We start from the raw sequence: 26,762 nt of genomic DNA on the forward strand, positions 1-26,762 counted from the left end.
GAAATAGAGAGAGAGAGAGAGAGAGAGGGAGAGAGAGAGAGAAAAAGTGGGAGAGAGGGGAGAGTGGGCAACAGAAAGTGAGACCAAGAGGGTGTGTGTTACAGAGGGCCAGGAGAGACAGAGAGAGGGGGAGAGAGAGAGAAAGACAAAGACAATAGAAAGAGAAAGTTAGAGAGATGGTGAGATAGAGAGGGCGTGTGTAAAAGGGGATTGCAAGAGCGAGAGAGAAAGAGAGACGGGCAGGGAGAAAGAGAGAGAGCGATAAAGGGAGACAGAAAACGAGAGCGAGAGAGAGAGAAAGAGAGAGAGAGAGACAGAGAGATTGAGAGACAGAGAGAGTTGAAAGACAGAGAGAGAGAGAGAGCGAGAAAGAGAAAGAGAGAGAGAGAGACAGAGAGAGAGAGACAGAGAGAGAGTGAAAGACAGAGAGAGAGAGAGAGAGAGAGGGAGAGAGAGAGAGACAGCGGAAGAGAGAGAGAGAGAGAGAGAGAGCAAAAGAGAGAGAGAGAGTAAGAGTAAGAGAAAGTGAGATAAATAAACAGAGAGAAAGAGAAAGTGGTGAGAGTGCAAGAGAGAAATAAAGTGAGAGCAGGAGTGCAACGGAGAGTAAAACAAATGAAGAGAGAGGCGCAAGTGTTTGTATAAAAAAATGAAAGTACTGTATTAAGATTTTTTTGGGGGGCACTGTGTTATACGGTGCAAGGGTGGGCCAGTGCAACAGAGCACAGCGTGGCGGCTTGATGCCGGACCAACATGGCGGCAACCTAAATGTCTATTCCACTGTGCAAAAGATGTACACCTTTTTTCACCTATTCATTTTAAAAGAAATGTTCAAATCAATGTTTTATTGGCTGAAAGAAATCTTATTTTTGTACCAATAGAATGCACCAGAAACAAAACTTGCCATAATTAAGAACACCTCAGACCAGATTCATATTGTATCCCAGGGCTTTATTTCTTTATTTTATTTTTGTATGTTAGGACAGTTTATATTGTGTATCTCATACATCCAAACAAAAATCTCCCTAAAAAAATGTTAATGATCATACCCAGGAGCTGGTAAATAATTGTGTTTTAAAAAAGAACTGAGGAAAATAAACTAAAAACTGAGCGAAAAAGATTTCCCATATGATATATTTAGTTAGGTTTTTGAAGGTTTTTTAGTGGCTCTTTTCTCTAAAATTGTTAGGTTCAACAAGCAAAAATAACTTCTTATATCTCATATGATATTTACACAACAAATACCAAAAAAACAAAAACAAAATATCACCCCGTTGGCAGGATATTTTGCAAATTTTAAGTAACATTTTTTCTGTTTATAAGACTCCAACTTGTAGTTTTCTATTAAAATAAGAACATTTTTAATCAAACAAGCAACTTGGCCCTATGTAGTAGCTAGTAAATCCATCCATCCATTATCTGCACCGCTTATCCTCAGGAGGGTCGCGGGGGTGCTGGAGCACATCCTAGCTATCTTCGGGCAGTGGACAGGGGACACCCTGAGCCGCAGAGACAGACAACTCACTCGCTCATTCACACCTAGGGACAATTCGGACCGGCCGATAAACCTAACATGCATGTTTTTGGAATGTGGGAGAGTGCCCGGAGGAAACCCATGCGAGCACGGGGAGAACATGCAAACTCCACACAGGAAGGTTCAAAACTAGTAAATCATTTAAAGTATTTCAAGTATTTTTATTTCTCATTTAGGGAGAATTTTTTTTAAATGATAAAAAACGACTAAGGTATACATAATAATAATATTGTTAAATTTGGGGGTGTTTTTCTTATTTTTTGTCCAGAAGCCAAATAAAACAGATGAGAATTACAAAAATTCACTATTTTTATATGGATTGCAGTGCAACATTTGAACACTAGACGTCAGACTTTGCCTTCTGGCCAAATTACCAGCACTGTTTTTTCCCCTAACTCATAACCGTCGATCCCAAATACGCTCCATTTAACCAATTACAATTTATTAAAAAAAAAAAAAAAAAACTTTATTGATAACATTAATCAGCGGAAGAGACGGCTTTAAATTGGCTAGGAAAACATTGCCAATAAAGCTCGCTCTTTTTTGGATAATTGTAAAACAGGATTTGTTTTTTTTAGTTTTTCTGAATGAACGTGAGAAAAATGAGAACACATTTGCACTGACTGAAGAAAGTAAGCCGTCAGAGTTAACATAGAAAATATAAAGGACAAAAAAAGGGAATTTATTTTAAAAAAAAAACTGAATCAAACAAGTTTTAGTTGGTCAGCAACCAATACAAGACAATTTCTATGGGGTGGGGGGGAATAAGAAGTGTCTGCACTCACTACTTGTGGTAGCCCACTGACCTACATTTCAATTGTTTGGCGTCCAAGACAATGGCCAAAAATGGTTTGAACACCATTGCTCTCCAGTTGAAACAAACAAACACAGAACAGGCTGTTAAAAAATATATATATATTTGTTTGCTCTAAGTAAAAAAAAAAAACTTTCATGTTCTGTGCTGTTTTTATACTCTAATGTTTTGTACTTTTTGTACCGTCATGTTCTTTGTTTTGGAGTTTTCCGTGGAATCGTACTTTGATTTTTGAGAGCCATAGAGTTCTTCCTTACATGTTTTGTTCAGTTGGAGTTAGTGTCCCGACATGTTCTGCGTTGTCTTGGTTTTATGTTTCTGTTTGGTAAGTTTTCCAACATATCCTGTGTTGTATAACTTTCATGCTTTGTTCGATTAGATCTTGTTAGTGTTTCAACACACCTGTAGTTTGGATTGTCTTCCTCTCATGTTTTTGTTCGGTTAAGGTCAGAGTTCCAACATGTCCTTCTTTTTTCCCTTTCATGTTTTGTTAAGTTAGAGCCAATTAGTTTTTCAACATTAGAATTCATGGTTTCAAAGTCTTGGCACTCATGTTCATGTTGTATACATGTCCTGAGCCAAGTCAAGTCAGGTTTATTTGTGACACCCTTTATAATAAGGAGTCTAGAAGGGGCTGCATAGACCACAGACGATTATGACACCATCCCCTGATCTAAAACCTACATGAGGGCAAGGAAAATCTCAAAAACCTCAACATGAGTCCTTTGAAGCTTTTTTTCAGTTAGTGCTAGTTTGTTTTGGAACTTCATTGAGTTGTCATTTGGTTTAGTTAGAGAAGGGGTTAGAAACCTATGGCTTACAAGTCTTTTTTGGCTGTTTTCATAAGTACATATGGCTCGGAGGATAAATTTGACTATGACATATTTCTCTGCGGCGATCAAAAGTCATACAGTTATACCCCGGTTTTGGTAAATGTATATAGCAACACAACAAATTAACATGGTTCAGTCTAGAATATAGGCACAATATTAACATCAGTTTGCAGACAGAGGTTCACATACCTTGTTTTGGCAGTTAGATGCCAAGAAATCCTTTAAATGGAAATTCATTAAAGTATGTATGATCACTGTTGAGATACTTTTTGATAAAAAGCCACAGAAAATTCTTAAAAAACAACCTCAACGCCAGAAAACTTCTGAGAGCAATTTGATTGGGTGAGCAGTAGATGTGGGTGGATCTCTGCACACAGCGCAAGACACTCCCTTTGCTCCCTCGCTCATTGCAGACTGCACCAAAGGTAAATATGACGATATCATTATCGTTTGCAGCATTTTGTGACATTTTCATTTGCTTGCACCTTGTTTTGAAACCATTATTTAGGACAAAAATGACAGTGAAAATGAGCCTCAGCACTCTTAAGTAACTGCAGGTGGGAGACACATTTTAAGTGGTATATTTATATTGATATGGGACACAGGCTCTGGCATTATTATTATTCAACATATTCCGCATTGCCTTTGAGGTTTTGTTCAGAACGAGCTTATTTGTGCTGCACTATATCATGCTTGTTCTTCCTCTTTAATGTTTTGTTCATTTATATCTCTGATAACATTCCTACAATGTGTAGAAGAAATGGGTAAGGGCCTGTGTTAGGGTAGCTTTAATGTCTTTAAATTCTGAAGATCCTTGTAAACTTCGTTATTCTGTACAATTCATTTTCTGCAAATGATTCCTCTTTTCATGTTTTGTTCATTTAGATTAAGTCAGCACCCCTGCATCATATTTCATGATCTAGTCATCAAAGCACTCTTGTTGTTGTTCCGGTCCTGTGACAGACTTTTTGGGGTTGTTTTCTGTTAGAGCTAGTTGGTGTTGAAATAATATGTGAGAGAGCAGATTTCCTGTGTCCAAATTATTTCACGTTTGGTTCAGTTAGAGCGAGTGTCCCAACATGTTTTGCGTCATATTCCTTTCATTTTATGTTCTATTAGAGCCAGTTAGTGTGCCATCATATCCTGCATCGTCTTTCTTTTGAATATATTTCTCAGTTACAGTTAGCGTACAAACACATCCTTGCGTGGCTTTTCATGTTTTGTTCTGTTAGAGCTCATAAGTGCTCCAATAGCTTTGTCATTTACTTTCATGTTTTGTTCTGTTTGAGATAGTTGGTTATGGAATATTGTGTATTTGTTCCATCCAAGTGTGAATATATTACCTTCTTCCTTATTCAATCCTTTTGTGTTTTGTTCAGTAAGAGCCAGTTGGTATCCCAAAATATTCGGTGTGGGTATCCTTTAATGGTTCTGTATTAATTTTGATTTATTTTTGCGTTCTCAGGTAAGTCTTTCTCAATTTTTAGTTTTCCGTTTACAGCCCCAAAACTGTCATTTCAGGGCATCACTTGACTATGTGTTTCAGTTAGTGTTCTAACATATCCTTGGGTTTTCCGTCTATGTTTTGTTCATTTAGAGTAGTTAGTGTTCAATTATATCATGCATTGTCTTACTTTCATATTTTTAGTTCAGTTACAGCTTGTTAGTTTTCCCCATTGTATTACATGGCCTCGTTGTCATGGCACTCATGTTATCCTGTCCTTGCGTTATAATGTGTCTTGTGGCGTCTCACTTTCATGTTTTGTTCTGAAGTGAGAAAATGGTTGGTGTAAGAAACATTTTGTAGTTGCTCTTTCCGTGTGTGAGTATGTACGATGTGTCCTCTTCCTTTTGTGTTTTGTTCAGTTAGAACCAGTTGGTATTCCATCATACCCTGCATCTGCAAACTTTCTTGTTTTGTTGATTTAGAGTTATGTATATGTTATTATAAGTTTTATTTATTTTTTCGTTTCCAGGACCAAATTTTCTTTTCAGTGCATCCCAAAAACTCTACTGGATGTCAACGGCAAACTTTTATGTAACAAAAGCAGAGTTCATCAGAGAAAGACAAAAGTGATGTGAACTGACAATATTTTAATGGGCAGGATAAAAGACTGTAAGTGATCAATGGGGTCGGCGGCCAAGTGATGCCCGGGAGGAGGGGTGGGACGCCTTTGATGCGGGCGTCCTCAGAGGGGGACGCCGGGGCACAATGCCCTCTTTGAGAGGCACGGCAGACTCTGCAATCCCCCCTCCTTTTTTTCGATAGCACCATCACTTGTTGCTGCATTCCTCTGATCATCCCATATGCTTATAGCTCAAACTTTCTAGCACTTCCTCTATCAATAATTCGTTCAAACGACGACCCCTGCCGCAACCCCTGACGCCATATCCCACCCCCCCAACCGACTCCCCACTTTCACGCAAGCAAACCGCTTTGTGATGCCGGCAAGTCACACCCCGATTTTCTGTCACAGTCTTAATGAATTCAACTGTTTGTGTATTCGCCCCGCATGGGATGGGAGCATCTCCCCCCTACCGTCCTCCCCTCCCCTTTTTTCCTCCCATCTCCTCCCCCCATGCTGGTCCTTCCTTGGACACTCTACATATATCGGGCCAGTCATCGAGGGCCACATATTGTTCCTCTCTCACAACATCAAGACTCATGCTCTGACGATCAGGAGGGAGAACGCTTTATTTTGCAGAGACTCCAACCTGAAAGCAGTCACCCCCTCCTCATACACTCCTGAAGTGGCTTTGAAGAGACTCCATGTGCTGACGGAATGCTTGTGCTGGTGTCGATGCTGTTGACGGGCTTGGGAAGCTCGATGGGGGCTCCGGCCAGAAGGGAGGTCTACAGGATGCCGCAAAGTGCGCTCAAAGGTAAAAAGATGACATCTACAAATATAGGAAGAAACATTTTGGATTAAATCAAATTGTCGTTATTGTCATTAATCAACATAGTGTGCATTGTTAAGAGGGTTGGGTAAGGTTACTTTAACTTTATTACTTTCAATTACTTTTGGATTACTCCAATACCAAATATGCAAATAAAAGACAAAAGAAACTAAATAGGAATAAAATTATGACTCACAAAACGTGGTAAGCTTTCTCTCCTGGCTTTGATCTCTTTGATCTCCGGCAAAACTAACATAAAATGCGACAGAAACAAAATGAAAATAAATCCAAACAGCTTGCCAACATCATTTTTGCCGTTCCATGTGTTCCGTTACTCCCCAAGCCTGCACAAAATTTAGTAATTTTATTCATATTTAGTTTCTTTTGTCTTTTATTAGCATATTTGGTATTGGAGTAATCCAAAAGTAATTGAAAGTAATCAAATTAAAGTAACCCTACCCAACCCTGATTGTATACAACAAGATAATTCTCAGCACTCCAGGTTAAACACGGGATGAAATTCTTAAAAGAGGAAAAGAAGCTATAAAAGGTCGTATATAAGGTTGTGCTTGTAGACTGACCTAAGTTCTAGGTGTCTCAGAAAATTAAAGCAAAGAAAAAAGAAAAAGTGCATTTACAGCAGAAATATAGTACAAACAAATCTTTTATATTTTTTGGGTAGCGCAAGGTGGAAATGTCCCGCAGACTGGGCAAACAGCCCCCTATGATTTCCTGCATTGTGTTGATGTCACAATGTGCTGCTGTGCACCCAGCATAGTACACTGTGATCCTGTATGCTAGTACTTTTCAGAGGCAATGCTTTACAGACTTAACAGAAACAATATGTAAGTGGGCAGATTTCCTGTGTCCGAATTATTCCATGTTTGGTTCAGTTAGAGCGAGTGTCCCGACATGTTTTGCGTCATATTTCTTTCATGTTGTGTTCTGTTAGAGCCAGTTAGTGTCCTATCATATCCTGCATTGTCTTTCTTTTGAGTAGATTTCTCTGTTACAGTTAGCGTACAAACACATCATTTCGTTGCTTTTAATGTTTTGTTCTGTTAGAGCTCATTAGTGCTCCAATAGATCTTGCTTTGTCATTTACTTTCATGTTTTGTTCTGTTTGAGATAGTTGGTTATGGAGTATTGTGTATTTGTTCCATCCAAGTGTGAAGATGTTCCCTCCTTCCTTTTTCAATCCTCAATCCTTTTGTGTTTTGTTCAGTTAGAGCCAGTTGATATCCCAAAATATTGTGAATGGGATTCCTTTCATGGTTCTGTATTAATTTTGATTTATTCTTGCGTTCTCAGTTAAGTCTTTCTCAATTTTTAGTTTTCCGTTTACAGCCCCAAAACCGTCATTTCAGTGCATCTCTTAACTTGACCATGTGTTTCAGTTAGTGTTCCAACATCTCCTGGGTTTTTCCTTCCATGTTTTGTTTATTTAGAATATATCATGCATTGTCTTACTTTCATATTTTTAGTTCAGTTACAGCCTGTTCATTGCTTTTTCTCCTGAAACCGACCACGACTTCCTCGGTTTTCGTGCCGTTCGGTATGTTTGTTTTCCGAACGCCACGTTGTCTACGTTTCTACCCCATCCCTGTACGCCCCCTCTGAGAGTGGGTCGCCCTCTTTTCTCCAACGCTGCTCTTTGAGCCGGTTGGCAGCGGGTCGGGTAGGCTCGCTCACGCTTAATGCGCGGCCGAACCTCTTTGCAGACACACTTCAATGAGGCCGCCGAACCCCTCGCCCCCACCGACAACATCACAGGAAGGACACTAACAAGAGAGATGCCGATTGAAGTGATTAATTAGAGGGCCCGCCGGCCGACGCTGAGCGGGCACAGGCTGCCTGGCATGGGTGGACGGACCCAGGGGGGCTTGGACTCCACAAAGCTCGGCCTTGTCATTATAAGCTCTTGGAAAACACATACAGTGCCACTGACTGATATAAATGCTCAAATTCAGGCAGAGGAATTGTTATTTGCTCATACTTTGCTACAAATTATGAATCTGATTAACAAGAAGGGCTACCAGTATTAATATTATGTATTTCTAAAATAAAAATAATAAAATATACCGTTATTACAAGGTTGTATTATTGTAAGTAGGGTTCCTATAGGCTCATACAGCCACAAAGATATTTGCCTTGTATAAAGACACTGAGTGATTCACATATGTCGATTATTTTTCATTCTTTCTTTGATGGTACTTCTTTGTTATTGTTTTTTCTTGTTTGTCCTTTTTTTGTTCTTCCTTGCTTTTTTCTGTTCCTTTTTTCTTCCTACTTTTCTCCTCAGTTCATTTTATTTGTACATTTCAAGTTCTTTTTTTCTACTTCATCTCCCGCATCCTTTTGCTTTTTTTCATTCTCTTTTCTTTTCTCATCTTTCTTCTTTTTTCTTCATTTTCCTTATTTAAGTTGATTTGCTTTTTTTGGTTTTTCTATTTGTTCTTTCTTGTTCCTTCTCCTCCTCTTCCAAAATTCTTTGTCCCTCTTACTTTTCTTTTTTAGTTCCCCTTCCGTCTTCTTTAGTTATCTTTGTTGTCCCTGTTCTTAGTCACTTGTTCATCTTTTCTATCTACTCCTTCTTCCTTTTTTCACTCTTACTTCCTCTTTATTCTTCTTTTTCCTTCTTTTTTAAAGTTGACTTTCTATCCCTCCTCCTTATTCCTTGTTACTTTTCCTCTTTTTCCTTCTTTTATTGTCCCTCTTACTTCTTAGTTCCACTTCTTTATCCCCTTTATTTTTCTTTTAGTTCCTCTACCCTTATCTGAGTTCTTCTTCATTCTCCTTACCCTCCTTCTAAACCATTGTTCTTGTTCTTTTATTTTCCTCTTAATTCTTGTTCTAGTTCTTGCTTTTAAGTTAATTTTCTTAATTTTTTTTCCTTTTCTCCCTTATTTTTGTTCTTCGTTTTACTTTTTTTTCTTCCTCTAACCTATTTTTTCTTCTCCTTGCACTGTATAAACTGAAGTCCATAAAAATGGATTCTCCCATGCTCCAAAAGTGTCTCAGTGCAAGGTGAAGTGCAAAGTTTATGGATTCATCAGTGTATACTATGTTTAAATCAATCAGAAGAAAGACTATTCTGTCCTAAATGTTCTTTCCCGGTCTTTCTATTCACTCCAGCTCTGTCCGATCGCGGCACCGTGGTTCTAGAAGCAGCTCTGACAAGCGCCTTGTCCGCTCTGGACCGAGCATCCACTGAAAGGAGTCGGGCCGAGGTCAGCTGCAGAGGTTGCGCCCCTTGCTTGTTTCAAGACTGCGGGCAACCTTCTGGATCCTGCTGTAAGATCCGGAATTTTCTGACTTCTCTTAAACCAATCAAGGGGACTGATTTTCATCCCAACAGCATCTCCCGCTAACGCCTTGGCGGAACCCAGCTGCGATGTCATCAGCAAGGCCCAGAAGATCCAAAATGAAGCAGAGCGGAGTTGGGCCCTGAGTCAGGCCTGCGCTTTCTACCAACGCCGATGCCAGGCAGGAAATTTGGACAAAGAGGGCTGCGTCAGAATCATGGGCGAGAGCTGCAGCGCCCGGGTTCTCCAGTGCAGCTTGCTCAATACCATGCAGAACCTGGAACCTGCCACTCAAACGCATGTGCAAGGTGAGGGCGGACGTTTGGACATACCTACTTTCCACTTTCTTTCACACAATAATAATGAGTACAGTGAACCCTCACTATAACACGGCTAAAAGGCTAACAATTATACGACAGCCTCTGCTGTCTGCACAGTTCTTTAACCCCCCTCCACTGATTAGAGTCAGTTGCAGGGTATAATCAACAGTTGTGGGGTCTTCCAATCAACAACGGTTTTCGACTCCACAGATTTTGCCTATCACGGGTTGTTTAGGGTAACTTGTCCATTTGTTTGTCTGTGTCTATTATCGACAGCGGTGTGTGGTCAGAGGTCATCCTCAGCGCACAACGGAACCCAACCTCGTTCGAGAATCGTGGGTGGGTCTCCCGCACCGCCAGGTAGCTGGCCCTGGCTAGTCAATCTTCAGCTGGATGGTGGGCTGATGTGTGGGGGAGTTTTAGTGGAGAGCTCCTGGGTGGTCACTGCAGCGCACTGTTTCGCTGGGTAAGTCTTGCAGAAACTATTTTTTTGTGTTCTATAGTGTGTCTGCCAAACTTTATGGACACAAGTCAAAGATTTTACATCAACGACGTTTCCGCATTTACAACATTAAATAAAGGACAATTTCATTCACGTCAGTCACCAAATTTCAACGTAGTACTGTGCTTTTTTTGTTCTTTTCATAAGTGTGCTCCACTGACTCGGCTTCTGTGTCTAGCCAAAAGCATAGACTTAGACGGATACACCGCTAAAATTATTAGCACAAAGGGCTCCTAGTTTGAAATGCATTTCTAAAATAGAAACTTATGTTACTACTTTGTTGTTACAATGGTATTATGTTATTAACAGTTATGTAATTATTAGAATCAGGATTAAAATAAGCACGTTCAACCTCTAAAACATTGGTTTTAAAGGCACTGAATACTTCAATAATTTCTCATGACAGAAATAAAATATTTGATTGATAAAATAGCTGATTTCAGAACCAGACCGCGGGCTACTACTCAGGTGCTATTAGGGGGGCTACCATTTTATAGACCCATGCTCTAGATCATTAGAATAGTCCGTCTCCAACATGTTTATTGCCGGCATGTGGATATACTGAGTATCACTGTTATCTTGAAACAATCCGACTCAAACTAATCAATTTTGTCGGTCTGAACAGGAGCCGCAGTGAAAGCTACTGGACGGCGGTGGTTGGCGAGTTTGACATCACCAAGACAGACCCCGAAGAGCAGGTTCTCAAGGTCAACCGCATCATCCCTCATCCCAAGGTAGCGTCATGTCAAGTTAGAACTGAATAGTCTTTCATTGCCATTGATTCCAAGCGAGACGGCAATGTATTCCAGACTGGGCAGAGAGCTGCCCCTGATATAACAGGCTGTGTTAAACACTCTCTGTAAGGTTATCCAGCATACCATACCGCAATGTTAGTATTGCATAAGCAAACCAGATGTGATTAATTCCCTCTCCTGTAACTAAAAAGATCTAGAGAAAAATCCGATCAACAATAAATTCCCTATCTTCTAGTTCAATCCCAAGACGTTCAACAACGATATAGCCCTGGTGGAGTTGACATCTGCGGTGGTACTGTCAGACCGTGTCATCCCTGTTTGTTTGCCCTCTGGGATAGAGCCCCCAACTGGTAGTCCTTGTCTAGTGGCAGGGTGGGGTTCCCTCTTCGAAGGTGAGTATACATCTGACATAGCAATTGCTAAGGTAGACTTTCCAGAGAGTCATAATGTGTGTTATATACGCAGATGGTCCATCTGCTGATGTTGTCATGGAGGCCAAAGTGCCTCTACTGCCTCAGAACACATGCAAGAACGCGCTAGGAAAAGAACTGGTCACCAACACCATGCTATGTGCTGGATATCTATCAGGAGGGATCGACTCCTGCCAGGTGGGCATCACAACTGTTACGAAACTTTGAAGAAAGACGATAAAAGTCAAGTCAAGTCATGTTTATTTGTATAGCCCTTAATCACAAAGAGTCTCAAAGGGCTGCACAGATCAAAGACTATTGCAAACTACAGACTATTATGACACCATCCCCTGATCTAAAACCTACATGATATAGGTTATTCATATGCTATGGAATAGAAGTGTGTTTTAAGCTTAGATTTAAACATTTCCACTCATTCTAGCAGAGGGGGAATAAATGTAACTAGGGGAAAACTCACTCTAAAAACCCAAAACGTACTTAACTATGGTGGATGGGTCAAATTCACGGAAATATTATCTAACAAGTGTATCGTGAAGGAGTAGAATGCTATTGTTTACAAGTAGCGTGAACCCCCCTCTGTCTTTTTCAAGTGGATTAGACCATTCTAGCAAGGAGGGATGAATTAAATGGGGAAAATTGCTCACTCAAATCTAAAACCTATGCTAGATAAGCAATATTCCTGGAAATTATATCCACAAAGTGTACCATGAACAAGTAGAATGGTGTCAAGAACCGGAACAGGAGGAGGACCCAAATGCGTAACGTTTCTCACACAAGCTTTATTTTACGGGAAATGGGGCAGTCATGCACATTGACACAATTGCCAGTGATTCGGCGATCGCTGGGCGGAAGAGGTAAGGGAGAAGTCTGGCGTGGAGCAACAGGAAGCCAGAGGCCGATGAGATCGATACTAGTTACACGAGCTGATACCGGACAGATGGGGTCGATACCTCAGGAAGGGACAGACAGGATAGAAATCAGATTCAGGAGACTGGAAACAGATATCAGACAGAATGAGATGGCCGGGTACGATACCCGATACTGGAGATTTTAGCAAGCTAACAGACAGTGCGAGACAGATGGGATCGATACCAGACAGTGGAGACTGGAGTCCGACAACAAGCAGGGCAAGATAGACGGGAACGATACCAGACAGGAAGCAGGAAACCGGACAGAGTCATAACACATGTCTTGTGGGTGCAGAGGTTCGTTGACGGACTGACAAAGGGTGAGTGAGAGCACTGAGCTTAAATAGGAGAGAAGCCAATGAGTCAACGAGCCGCACCTGGGGCCAAACGGCTGGGGCCAATTGGGCGCCATGGGCAACCGGACCAGAATGGTATTTTTTACAAGTAGTGTGAACCCCCTTCAGTCTTTTTTTTAAAGTATATGAAACCATTCTATTAGGAGGGTATAAATGTAACTAGAGAAAAACTCATCCTACACACACAAAACCTATGGTATATTTGCTAATATACTTTCGGAAATATATCCCCTAAGTGTTTTGTTTACGAATAGAAAGTTATTGTTTACAAGTAGCGTCAACCCCCATTTGCCCTTTTTAAAGTGGATTAAACCACTTTGTGTTCTTTTTTTTTTACTTTTTCTTTTTTTAGAGGAGGCAAGAATCAATTTAACTAAGCAAAAACTTTCCCCACAAATGCTAAACATACTTACCTACCGTAGGTGAGGCGAATTCCCGGAAATAATATCCACAAAATGTATTGACAACGAGTAAAATGTTTGCAAGTAGCTCAAACCCCATAAGGCTTTTTGAGAGTTGATTAAACCATTCTAGCAGGGGTAAATCATTATAACTGGGGAAACACTCTTAGTACAAAGCTTTACAATCACTCACACAAACTACTTCACTATTCATAGAAAATCAATACCTAGTAAATCCTTTAATTATTAGCAGAATAGTTGACACTGTCCTCTGTACAGGGCGACTCCGGAGGCCCCCTAATCTACCAGGACAGAATTTCTGGACGCTTCCAGCTACACGGCATCACATCTTGGGGAGATGGATGTGGAGAGAAGGGCAAGCCTGGAGTTTATACCCGTGTGACTGCTTTTTCCGACTGGATTCAACTTGAAATACAGAGTAAGTTTCGGGCAACAGGAACAAAAAACGTTTGCATCCTGAATGAGTTGCACAATAGGCTCTTAGGATACGGGGGTCCTCGAATAGTTCCCCTTCCAAGTTGAGTGCCCACAACAGATATTCTTGGTTTGTATTTTAAAAAGCATAGTGAAACCCTTTTAACAGCTTTTTAGAGTGTTTAGTATCTCTAGTAATGATTTCTGCTTGACAATTGACCCCCAAGTTGGCAGGAGTTGGTCCCAAAAATGTACTAATGCAGTAGACTATCAAGATGCGGCCATGTTTTCCCTGTATGATGCTGAATAAGATGGGTTTTTTCGACCCTTCGTCATAGCATTTTAGGCAGCATTGACAAACTATTTTGGGTTCCCCAAAAACTACGTCTCTAAGATACCTGTCTGCTCGTGGTCAATATAATAGAGGATGCCGGTCTGGGATTGGGTTATCTCACAGTCTTATGAAGATTTCAGTATGCTAATGGCTGAACTCCCTCCCACAATTGCTTTCTCTCTCTTCATTTAAAATCTTGTGTAGCAAACTTAAATTATTTAAAGAATGTGTCCCAAGACTGGCAGTGAAAATAGAAGCAAGACATATAAAATCCAAATATTTTGCAGTGTTCCTCTGTATAACAAGTTACATCTCTAAGATACCTGATTTTTGACATTATATAAAACGCTGGTCTATTATTCGTTTGCGTCACGGCTTCACAAAAATGTCGATATGCCGTTGGTTGATTTACCTTTCACAATGACTTTCTCTTACTTTCAGTTCAGAATTTTGAGTAAAGACTTTGCAAGTGGGAGAAGCAAAAACATGATAACCATGAAGAGAATGCTTGCGATTATCAAGAAATATGAAGAAAGCACACAAATTGCTAGCCTCGCTAAATTGCATGGCTGTAGCCAATCGACTATCAGGAAATTTTTAAGAATTGAGAGGCAATTCAATCAGTTTTCTTTTTAATCTGCTGTCTACCCCCTCTGCATCCACCATGTACTCCTCTATACCAGCTTATGTTGGAACCCATTAGCTAATTATCATAGGTTCCTATCATCTGCCATATGGCATTTTCTCCTTGTGATCCCTAACTCAGACCTGGTTCATATCGTATCCCGGGGTTCTACTGCAATTATTTTGACTAAAGTACACAATCTTTATTAAACTGTTAGTGTTTTTTTTTTGTCAGAGTCATTCGGCAGCAGGGAACCGACGTGTCCGGAGCTTTTAAAGACGACAGAAATGACAGAGTATGAGCAAAGATCAGAGTTTGCCACTCTGTGTCGTTTCTACACCCTTGGCTGTCCTCAGGGACAATCGAGCAGCGTCTGCAGCAGGACGGCCGAGGAAAAATGCCTGAGCCGCTTCAAGAAATGTCGTAAGTAATGTTCTTGGAATAAAATATTGCTTATAATGTCCAATTGTGTCATCGCCGTTGATTTTTTTCTTTCTTCTAGAGCTGCGTTCATTCCTCCAGACTCTTCTGGACCTTCTCCAAAGTGCCGAAGACTACATCAGGGATAGAGTGGACTTGACTTTCTTCACTCAGACTCTTCCCCAACTGGTGGAACACATCTACAGCACTGCTTTTGTTCATGGCAGGGACAAGAGGGACCTGGGCGCAAATAACAAAGGTACACTATATGGCCGTAATGTGTTCTGAGGTTGGGCTTTGTAAAAGGAAATTCCCTCAATGGGGGATAGAAAACTAGGGTAATTAAAATCACTTTTTCTTCTTGAATTGAATTGTCATTATTGTCATTGATATAGACGTTGTGAAACATTGTATGCAAAGAGATTAGACATGGCACTTCAGAGTAAGCGCATGTAATGAAGACTTTAAAGAGAAAAAACAGGATAAAATCCATTATATATATATATATATATATATATATATATATATATATATATATATATATATATATATATATATATATATATATATGTAACATAAAGACAATGTTTGCTTCGTAACAATTGTGCAATGGAAAGAACTGCAATAACATTTAGCAGCAACAAAAAGCACAAAATATGTCACAAAATATATATTTTCACAGTTTGTGCACTCACATGGATAACAATTACTTTCTTCTGCGTGTTGGTTTGATTCCAGGTTGAGAAGATAAAGATAAATGCCAAAAACGATGAGTAGTTCTGTCGAAGGTTTTATTCACAGAATATTCCGGGCGCAAGCGAGTCACAGACAACAGCTTTAGACAGTTAAGAGGAAAATGGCTTACTCTTATTCTTAAACCAAAAATCAACTAATGTGTTTCGAACCATTTGTACACCATAAAAAAAAAACAATAAAATACTTAAATAGTATAAAGTGTGCAATGTGGAATATACTTGACCAGGTTTAAGAGAGTTGGCACGTGGATGCGCATGGGGGAGGAGACGGATTAAAATGAAAACAGATTTTAAAACTTCCACTTGCGAGGATTGTCCTGCATTAGAGGATTTTTTTTTCATATTATTTTTAAAAATAGTCCTGATCGTTAATCACGCCACGCAACTCAGCAAAGGTAGCCATTTGTCCGCCTTCTTCGTATTCCTCGATTATCATGTTTTTGCTCTTTAACATCACTGCAAGTCTTCGGACCTACAGTGGAACCTCGGTTCTCGACCATAATCCGTTCCAGAACCCTGTTCGAAAACCGATTTGTTCGATCACCGAAATCATTTTTCCCATTAAAAATAATGTAAATCGTTTTAATCCGTTCCAACACCCTGAATGTTTACCTTGAATGTTTAACGTAAACATAAAGCTAACCCAGGCTAATCGTATGTCCGCGTTTTCGTAATCTTCCGTATGAAAGATTACGCTAACATGAACGTGTAAAAATAAAAAAAATCAGGTCGTTTACAAGTCATTTAGCAGCCGGGTCTCCACAACAAGTGGTGAGCGGTTCATTGGAAAGGGGGCTCCGTTCCAACACCCTCAATGTTGGGCTCCGTTCCAACACCCTGAATGTTTAACGTAAACTCAAAGCTAACCCAGGCTAATCGTATGTTCGCGTTATCGTAATCTTGTGGTGGTCAGCAGAAGGCGCTCGCACAGCTCCTTCATATTTGGCTATTATTTCTTTCTTAAATGCAATAGTTGTACGCACTACTTTTCTTTTTTAACCTGTAGCAACTTTGCCGCTTGCACTGACTTTCTTCGGGGGCATAATAAGGGGCTAAAACACACGCACGCCGCTCAGCATCGCACCCTAGCGTACGCACTCACACATTACCGGCGTTTGAACTCCGATTTTTTGACCGGACAGCGAAGCAAGAATTTCTCGAAATTTTGGGTCGGACACCGATTTGTTCGAACTAAAAGGCGTTTGAAAACCGAGGTTCCACTGTATAGCTAATATATACAGAACTAAACTAAGTATGATGTCGCTGACTCAATAAGTCTTTAAAAAGCAACACTAGAATCTGAACTGCACTAAGAGAGAGAAAGGCATTGAGGGCGAGACTCCAGCCAATAGCATATTTGCATTTTCATCCACTCTGAAAACAGTCGTATAAAAACAATCGAAGTTTAGGTCAAAAATGGATCAAGCCAATGTCCTGTGTTGTTTTGCCAGAACAACACACACAAAAATTGGGTAATTTTTTTTAACTTTTGTACAAAATAATTCAGCAAAATGAATATTTTTTTTGTTTATTTTTTTTTTACACTAGATATCTAGAAAATGAGTCAAATGACCCAAGAATTGGGACTGGTCCCGTTTTTAAGTGTTTTTAGAGTGTGTCGTAATACAAAGGAAGAGCAGTCCAGCGCAAATAGAGAACAGAAATCTCAGTCACATAACCCGTCATATGCCTCAACACCACAAAGTCTTAATTTTGGACGTTTTTGGGCAAGTTCAATATTTTTCTTATGATGTCATATTGAAGGCAAAATGCCAGGTAGAGGGGACGAAAAATCTTATTCAATACCGTAAAGTGAAAATACTTGCATTTACCTGATAAGTCGTTTCCATTGTCCTTAAACGGACAGAGTGTAATATTTAGTGCCTCCTAGTGGTGCAAAAAAACAACAACATGGAATTCAATACAGATGCTGCCCTACTTACGAACGATTTGGACGATCGTTCGTAGGTTGAATTTTTTCGTAAGTTGCTTCAGCGCTATATTTTGTACGGAATGTATGGTTAAGGTTTATATAAGTATGTTTAAGGCTTGTATACGTAACCTGTATTGTTTTGAACTAAAGAATAAACATTTCATAAAATAATATGCTCAATAAAGATAAATAAAGTTAAGTTTAACTTACTTTTGGAAGATGAGCTTCAAGAGTTAGGTGACTTTCTCCTCTGTGGTAAAAAGTGGACAAAAAAAAGCGATCCAACGATTTTCTCAACCGCATCAAGCTTCCTTATTCCACTTTCATTTTGCACTTTACATCAACCATATTGAATGGATGCACGAGATATTAAAAATGTCAAAAAGTTCTTCACACGCTGGTAATAGTATACAATGTTTACACACGAACTAGGAAGGGGAAGCCAGATTTCCTCTTCGGGTTGGATGCTGCCACATGCCGGTAGCGGCGAAAAAGAAGCACTACAGTAATGTCCTGTACTCGGAAAAAGGTGCACAGTACAAAATTTAACTTGTAGCAATAGTATTTTTTGACATCCCCAAAAAAATGTTCATATCTACCGTTTTTCATAACTAGAACGGTCGTACGTAGGGGAGCGTCTGTACTAGTTGAAAATACATGAACTATCACACCGCTGTTATTTTTTATTAAAAAATCATACATCAAGCAATTTGTATGTTTTTTTACATAGTGGAATCCCACCTAGTATTCGCCGCTATGTTTGTCTGGCGTTTTGCGAACAAAAACCAGTGCTACATAGCACAGCCTAGCAGCATAAGACAACAGTGCCTTTTAGTGCTTAAATATTACACACTGGGGCTTTACGACGGAAGGAAGTGTCTACAAAACTAAAAAATATCTGCTCTTGCAAATGAGATCTGTTATTCAATGCAGGGCAGCAGGGTGGCGCTGTTAGACCAAAAGAGCAAAGTTCCTCCACTTCAGTCCCTCCGACCTTCTTCAAAATGTTGGGGCCCTCATTGATAGACTGGGAGAAGTACTTGAAGACCATCGCTGACGACATGGCGACACAGAATTACACCATTGAACCGTCCAGAAAGGAAGAACAACTTTTCCTACAGGTACCAACGTCCTCCTGCTCTTCTTGTCTCTCACATTCTGATAAAGGAATTGGCTTGCACTTCACCAATGAACAGTTTTTTTGTTCTGGTATCACAATGTTGCATTCCCAAAATGCATGCATGCGTGCAAACACACAAGGCCACAAAACACTTGTGTGCTTCTTTAGGGTGGTGATAGCCCTGGGGGAAAACTCGCTGAGGCGGTTCGTCTTTGCTTTAAGGGCCTGTAGCATTTGCCAGAGAGCTGCAGGTCAAAGAGGTGGTAGCTAGAGTAAAAGGAGTCCTTAATAATGTCCTTCTGACTGGGAAGAGAGCAGCCCATTATTTATCTGGGTTGTGTTGATGCATTTGGCTTTGTCACGTTTTCTGTACATTCAATCAGAAGAGTCTTTGGTCGTGTGATCAGAAAAGTATTAAACATATTAATGACCGTCATAATCATTCTATCACCTTTCAAATCTTGCATTCTCCATACAGAAGTATTTGTAGTACATGTTCCTTGGATTAACGAAAATTGTAAGTCTTTAGTTGTGCTGTCTGAAACTTGTTAGAAACTAAGTGCATCGCAACTGTTAATTACGTCATTATTGGTCTGTCACCTCACTAATCTTGCCTGCCCTATACAAACATATTAGCACTACATCACGTTCCCTACATAAACAAAAATTGGAACAGTCTTTGGTTGTGTGCTCATACACCTATTTGAGGCTAAATGCATCACATCTACTAAAAACTGTCATGATTGTTCTGCCACCTCTAAAGTCTTGCCTGCTCTATACAAACATTTTAGCACTACATTAACAAAAATTGTAGCAGCGTTTGGTTTTGTGGTCGAAAACTTATTAGAAGAGACATGCATCACAGCTACTAACTACTGTTGTGATTGACCGTCACCTCTCCAACGTTGCCTGCTTTATACAAACCCAAAAGCACAACATCACGTTCTCTACATTAACAAAAAATTGTAAGTCTTTGGTTGTCTGGTCAAAAAAATGATTAAAACCAACACGCATCGCAGCTGTTCTTTGCCGTCATGATCGTTCTTTCACCTCTCCAATATTGCCTGCTCCACACAAACATAAAGAATCCTCCCCGATGATGTCATAAGTAATCTGTGTTTTTGCATCTCATTTCCAGACAGAAGACCAATCAATCCTTCAACTTAAGGCGAAATACCAAAACATCATCTCGGAGTTACGCTCCAAGCTGGACTCCAAAGCTGCTCCGCCCATCCTCCACTTGGATCTATCATATCTCCAGGACCGTAGTTCCAACCCTGAAATGTCCACTGCCAGTCCAAAAATGGACATCAGTCCTTCCCCTATATCCCAGAAGCCTTGGTCGCTTCTGACAGTCCTAATGAGTGAAATTGAGAAATTGACAAGCAATGAGGATAAACAAAGTGAAAATATTGTCCCTTACCCTGATAGCATGTGGGACAAATCGGACGAATTTGGAGGATTATCCGCTCCGGGATTGACTACAGTCCTGCCATTAAAGTTGACCGACAATCCTTTTAGTCTCAGAAAACGGAGAAGCCTTCTCCGTAAGAGACAGACACCTGGACCCGGAGGGAAAGGTCAGCCTCATCTAATCGTTTTTGTACTATCTTCCTGCTCAATTACACTAAAAAGTTTTGTCCTCGTAGTTTGTCCCAGTGTTCGAGAAACCTCGCAGCAAGTTGGCCAAGTGAGAGACTCTTATCACTGGGTGCTAAGCATCCCGAATAAGAACTTGCAGATGAGTTTCCAAGAGGTAATATCACTCTTTATGCCAACAAAGTTCACAGGCTAGGGGTCTCAAACTCGATTTACTCGGGGGCCATCGAAGCTAAACTATACAATAGACCCCCAGGAAACGACATGAATTTGTTTTTAGGTCAGGATTACAAAATGAAATTGTCGCGTAGCAGGGCATAGAGACCGACGGTAATTAGCAAATGTGTTCCGAACCGCAGGTACCCCAAATAAAAACATTTACATCACAAAACGGCGTTTAGTACTCTATATACTCCTATATATGTCAGGAACAGAACTGAATTAGGACCCAATTGTGTAACATTTACCACAAGGGTCATGGTGCAAGTCGCTCTCGCACTTGGATTGTGATCCGAATACGGAAGTGGATCATCTGTAGCGAATAATAGCAGTGTCAGGGACGGAAAAACAGGTCGGTAGCCGGGAAAAGGAGAGCAAAAACGTGGTCGGGGTCGGAAACGAGTCTTAAGCCAGGATGGGAGAGTAGACGTAGTCGGGGTCAAAAGTGGGTCGTAAGCCGGGACGGGGGAGCAGACGGGGTCGGGAACAAAACAAGTCATAGCCGTGGACTAAAGGGAGCAAAAACGGGACAGGCGGGAGTCATGCTTGCCTTGTATCAACAGAGGTTCGCAGACAGACTGACAACAGGAGAGTGACAGGACTGGGTTTAAATAGGGACAGGGAGCTAATCAGAGCCCGCAGCGTTTGGCGCCAAATGAGCGGGCACAGGTGATTAGCATCGGTAATTATGACAATATAAGGAGATCCTTCTAAAACTGCTTTGAAATAGCAACATACTAAGAGAAACTTGTACACAAAATATATGGAACATTTATACTTAAACAACAATAATTATTTAGACATGTAGATAATAAACGTTAATGTACTGGTAACAATGATTTTAATAAAAATAATTTACTATACCGCACTCACTGTACAGCACTTCAACGGCAGACACTCATACACCCTTCGTATTTTGCAATAATTTCCTTCTTCTACTCAATAGTTGTTGTCACTGTTTTATACGTTTCCTAATCACAGTAAAAAGAAGGCAATAGAACTGTTACGTTTGGTGGAGGAGATGATGGACCCATGTGGCGGAATTGGAATCGAAGGCAGAAAGAGGGATTGCATTTAAAAACGAAAAAAAAGTAAAAAGTGACAAACAAAGGTGAGTTCACAAAACAAGGGAACGTCCGAACCGGAAACAAAGACCAAAACTGGAACTGGAAAATGCATGGAGCAAAGTAACAAAGAAACAAACACTAAAAAACCTGCTGTAGAGGCGGAAGTGAAACCTACTGTACACAATGACCCGACAGCGTGCCATGTTCAAAATGTCCTTTTAAACCAAGCCATAAAAGCAAAAAATGTTTTAAAAAGAAATTGAGAGAGCCACATCATAAATTTTCAGACAAAATTGAAAAAACTGCCAAACACGCTCTCTAGACAAAAACTAATTCTTCAGCACATTTTTTTTGACCGTGTCTCATTTGATGATTTAATCAAATGTATGAAATGATAATAATGCCTGTGTCCCAAATCAATGTAAATATGCCGTTTACAATTTGTCTTCCACCTTCAGTTAAGAGTGTTGAGGCAAATTTTTTCCATGAATTTTGTCCTCAATTACGGTTTCAAAACAATTTGCATGCAAAGTTCTTTTGTAAAAATGTCACAAATGACTGCAAACGATAAGCATATCGTCATATTCACTTTCGGTGTAGACTGCATTGAGCGAGAGAGAGAGAAGGAAGTGCCTCGCGCTGTGTGCAGGGATCCGCCCACCTGTACTGCTCACCCAATCAAAGTCGTTTGCCAGCCTTTTTATTTATCAGTTTAAATGGTTTCTTATCCAAATCCTGCATTTAGTTGCTTTGGCTTTATATGGACCAAAATAGGGATGAAATCACTTGATTTTGGAACGCCACAGAGATGTGCAATAGTTACATTTTATTTCGGAGCCATACGTACTCATGAAAAGAGCCATATATGGCCCCCGAGCCATAGGTTCCCTACCCCTGTTTTAAACGGTTATGGATAACTGGGCACAGATGTGTAATGATTGGACACTATTTCAAACCCCGGTTGGAGCCCTGTGGTGGTAGGAGATATGTCAGACCGTAACAAGAGGGCACTAAATCACAACCAAACGAGATGTGCTCCCTCAAACACAAACGGGACGCTGCAGATTAACTGAACAAGAGATGAAGTGATGGGGCTAGGAGGGATGCGGCACATTGCCTTTGTTTTCAGGGTTATCATGTTTTGCTTCCCCCTTTGGCATAACTGCAAGCTGTAAAACCCATAGTGAATAAATATAGGACAGGAAATAGAGTACAGAATTGTATCGCCGACTTGCAAAGACCTAACCAAGCACCCTAGTTTGTGAACTGAATGAAGAGGAAGGCATTGTGGGAGGGAGTTCAGCCAATGGCATGTCTGCATTTTCATGACGCCATGACGCAAAAAAATAGCAGACTAGCATCTTACTTGCTCAGTCATACGCACATACACAGGTTTGAATTTCATACGTTTTCAGTCACGTGAAATAATTTGAAGTTAATGTTATATAGTGGGGAAAATCTGCAATGAGAGGATCAAAAAACATCCTTTTCCTCAAAGTGAAAATTTCGTAAGATGAGGACGCCGTATGCCGGGGATCTGTAGGCCACGAGTGTGAGACCCCTTAATGTGATGTGACCGTTTAATGATTGACGATCTCCGCAATGTGTTTTTTGTTCCAGGTCTTAGTGGACCTTAACTCCAAAAACGACCGAGGACTCTACCAAGCGAGGGTCCGAGCAGTCGTGGGAGGGAGACCTCTGACGTTCTACAGTCTGGTCGGCTTGGAAAACGACTCGTTCTACCGCAGCGTGCCCAGGATAATCTCCGTAGCGCTGGAGGCCCTCAAGTCTTGACAGTTCCAATACTGGATTGTGGTTGTACTGAAAAAAAAAAAAATCTCTACATTTACATGGAGGCAATAATCCGATTGGAAAAAGAATACTGTAATCCCTTGTTTATTGTGGTTAATTAGAACCAGAATCCCCGATGTAGTCCTTTCCCATTTTTAACATGTGCTCGGGTGGCCCCTGCTTGCAGCATTAGTCGTCCGGGGATAATGGATTGCAGCCAAAACAGTGCAGTTAATTTAGAGTGGGACAAAATTGCACGATTTAGCGGCTTGAATCGAAACAGAAATGCACTCTGGCAGCCCCTTCTCTCATAATTAGTCGACTGGGAATAATGGATCGTGGCCACAACCGTGCATTTTACTTTTGGACGGAAATGCAATAATAGCAAAAAAAGGTCACCGGCCTCGACAAAAGCATGCTCTGCCGGCCCCTACTCATAGCAATGATGACCAGGGATAATGGATCACAGCCGCATGGGTGCTGTTTAATTTGGGAAGAAAGAACATAAAAAAAGACTTGCTACGCACTACATAAATATTCACTCTGGGTCCATGCTCTCAGCAATAGATGATCAGGTTTAATGGGTCATGGCCATAACTGTGCAGTTTATTATAGGCTGTCAGGCGTCAGCAGCCCCAACCGGAAAACAATGTTTTGCTGGCTCTGCTCTCAGCAATAGTGGATCGGGATAACAGATTGCGACCAAAACACTGCAATTTTTAGTTGGCTACCACAAGGTTCTGTTTATTGTAGACGCAAAGTATAAAAACAAAGAGCTGCCACACACAACACAGATTTTCTCTCGCGGCCCCTGCTCTCAGCGGTAGTCAGCAGGGATAATACATTTTGGCCTTGTGCATTTAATTTTAGGCAGGTACATCCAGGTTTACATTAAGATTTGAATGAGGATAATGCATCGGAGCCACATGGGTACAGTTCACTTTTTGGTGGACCAAACGGCAAAAAAGAGCTGCCAGTGTGACAAATAGAGCTCCTTTTTGGTGCAATATACAATTGGGGATAATAGGCTGCTTCGACACAAGTGCAGTTAAATTTTTGGTAGACGAAAAACAGTCGAAAACAAAAAATGCGCTCTTCCCGCTCCTGTCAGGTGCAATATGCAATTGGGGATAATAGGTTGTGGCCGCACAAGTGAAGTTCCCTTTTTAGTGGACAGATTGGTTAAAAAAAAGCCGCCAGGCTCTGCAAGCCCCCATTCGTAGCAAAATGGGATCAGGGATAATGGATTATGGATTGTTTTTCAAACGAAGTAAGGAGGGACTACAGTATTGCCACCATGTAAATGAACCCACTGAATGTATCCCTCGGGCTACCCCCACAACAGCCTCTTCTAAGTTATACATTTGTACAAAGAATAAATTATATCATCTTTTGCACAGGTTGAACCTTCTGTAAAAGACTCTGACTGTTTATATTGTTTATATTATTTATTTTTGCAGCAAGAACATTTGTATTTTTCTAAAATAAACGATGTATATAAATAAAGTGTGTCATTTTGGGAGATGTTGGAATGAGTCGCTAGCGCTAATGCTAATCCGAGGGTATTTTAGTGTGCACGTGAATCGCGATTCTGCGGCACCGTGACCCTGAACTCAACCCGAGCCGTCAACTATTATGAGAGAGACGAAACGTCAACACAACAGCTGCGCTAATGAGTTCCTGGGTCAGGGAATTGTCTGTCATAGTCTGGAAAATTGTAAAACTAACGTTTTATTTTGGGTGCTTGAGCTACTTAGCAACAGGACACAAATAAAAACCAGCCCGATTTAAGACATTTAAAATAGTCCTGTGTACACAGTAAGTTGAAACACAAACATGTTGCATACCTATCAACTTATAAGAATTCATCATGTGTTTTATACTTCTGTTTGCGAAAATTATCGTTCAACCTACTTTTAAACCACTCGGGGTCGCTATACAACATAGACATGGCTCTTTAATGCAACTAAACTCGTTTATAGGATATTTTTATTCCCTTAATAGCATTTTTGGACTTCCTTGAAGTGGCATAGTTTACGAAACAACCAATAGAGGTCATTATAGCTGAGTGTTTAAGTTGAAATGATTGCATTGGAAGAAGATGCACTACGAAAGTGCAAAGGACAACACTTTGCAAAATGACTGTACCCTACTTGCATATTTTTTGCGAGCGCAAGGAAAAATTTCCACTAGTAACCGGACATAAAAGTTAGTGATAATACCCACCAGCAACAACAAAAGACCAAGACAGCTGCATACGCAGGACAAAGACTAGGAACTTCCTGGGGGAGCCTTACGAATCCAACTCAATCCACTCAGACTCGCTCTCGCTTTCTTTCTTGGTCCTCTCTTTCTTTGTCTCTCCTTTTCTCTCTTCCCCCTTTACACTCTTGTCTCTCATTTTCTCTATCCCTCTTTCCTACTCCCACCCCACTTCTCTTTTTCCCCTTTTTGCGTTTTACTCTGTCTTTCTCTCTTTCTATTTGTCCCTCTCTTTCTCTCTCTTCTACTCTCCTCTCTCTGTTCTTCTTAGGGCGGGCGACTTCGAGAGCAACCCTGGCCCCCAGTCCAAATGCCAGTGGTGCTTTCGAACCATTCGCTGCGACTACACCCCAATCACCTGTACTACCTGCCCACGGGGCTTCCATAAATCATGCACCGGCCTGTCCGAACGTACTAAGGACTTCAGAGGCTTGGTATGCTTGGTTTGCTTGGGTCACACCCCGTCAGGCCTGGCGGCACAGGACAGTCGCAGCCCCCTCTCCTTCGGAGAACTACGGAGCCTCCCACGAGCGAGTCTAGCCCTACTAAGGATTACCTTAGGCGCCTTGAGTGACTCAACGACGACGACGACAGCTGCATACACCCGAAGCGGCTGAAAAGAGCAAATAAATAGGTTGGTCAGAACTGGTGTAAGTGGCTAGCGGGTCAAGTTACCAAAAAAGCCAGTTAAAGATTGCAAGATCAAACGAGAATTTGTCAAAGATTAAATAGTTGGTTAGCAAAATAATCTGCTAAAAGGCCAGGAAATGATTGCAAAAATAAGCTTAATATAAACAAAGCAGCTGACAAAAGCAATAGCCAAGTGGGTAAGATGAATGACTAGAGAAGGAAATACTGGGAAACGGCAAGCACCAAATGCCTGAAACACAGTAATCTGGGACATTAGCTTCCGTGATTAGCTGTGGGAGGAGAGTGACACTGAAAGGTAAAGCAGGAACACCTAAGAACAAATATAGTCGAGACAAGCGGCCAAAGAAGGAAACAGTGGGGAAAAAAGCACCAGAAGCATGAATCAATCATTTGTTTTTTTTTTAAAGACAATGACCCAAAAATTATGGATCTTTCATCTTATCCCAAAAAACATGTAATCCTAAAAGAAAGAAATATGTTTAGAAAGATACTGA

At 40.7% G+C, this 26,762-nt stretch overlaps 1 protein-coding gene across 1 annotated transcript; it reads left to right on the plus strand.

The window, feature by feature from the left end:
- The first annotated feature begins 5,949 nt into the window (after positions 1–5,949).
- On the plus strand, positions 5,950–23,507 carry prss56 (serine protease 56). Its single transcript, XM_088345558.1, has 14 exons — positions 5,950–6,064; positions 9,215–9,373; positions 9,438–9,692; positions 9,981–10,170; positions 10,832–10,940; positions 11,197–11,353; positions 11,427–11,569; positions 13,337–13,496; positions 14,686–14,874; positions 14,954–15,145; positions 18,493–18,680; positions 19,818–20,259; positions 20,329–20,435; positions 23,185–23,507. Exons 1-14 carry the CDS (start codon positions 5,965–5,967, stop codon positions 23,356–23,358), a joined length of 2,565 nt encoding a protein of 854 aa, XP_088201684.1. The 5' UTR covers positions 5,950–5,964; the 3' UTR covers positions 23,359–23,507.
- Positions 23,508–26,762: the final 3,255 nt, after the last annotated feature.

Source organism: Urocampus carinirostris, chromosome 1 (genome assembly GCF_059441175.1).
Source record: "Urocampus carinirostris isolate Australia breed hairy pipefish chromosome 1, RoL_Ucar_1.0, whole genome shotgun sequence".
Lineage (NCBI taxonomy): Eukaryota > Metazoa > Chordata > Actinopteri > Syngnathiformes > Syngnathidae > Urocampus > Urocampus carinirostris.

Coding starts and splice junctions, on each gene's coding strand:
- prss56 (XM_088345558.1), top strand. CDS start 5,965: ATGCTTGTGCTGGTGTCGATGCTGTTGACGGGCTTGGGAAGCTCGATG. Junction 6,065..9,214: donor GCCGCAAAGTGCGCTCAAAG/GTAAAAAGATGA, acceptor TATTCACTCCAG/CTCTGTCCGATCGCGGCACC. Junction 13,497..14,685: donor GATTCAACTTGAAATACAGA/GTAAGTTTCGGG, acceptor TTTTTTTGTCAG/AGTCATTCGGCAGCAGGGAA.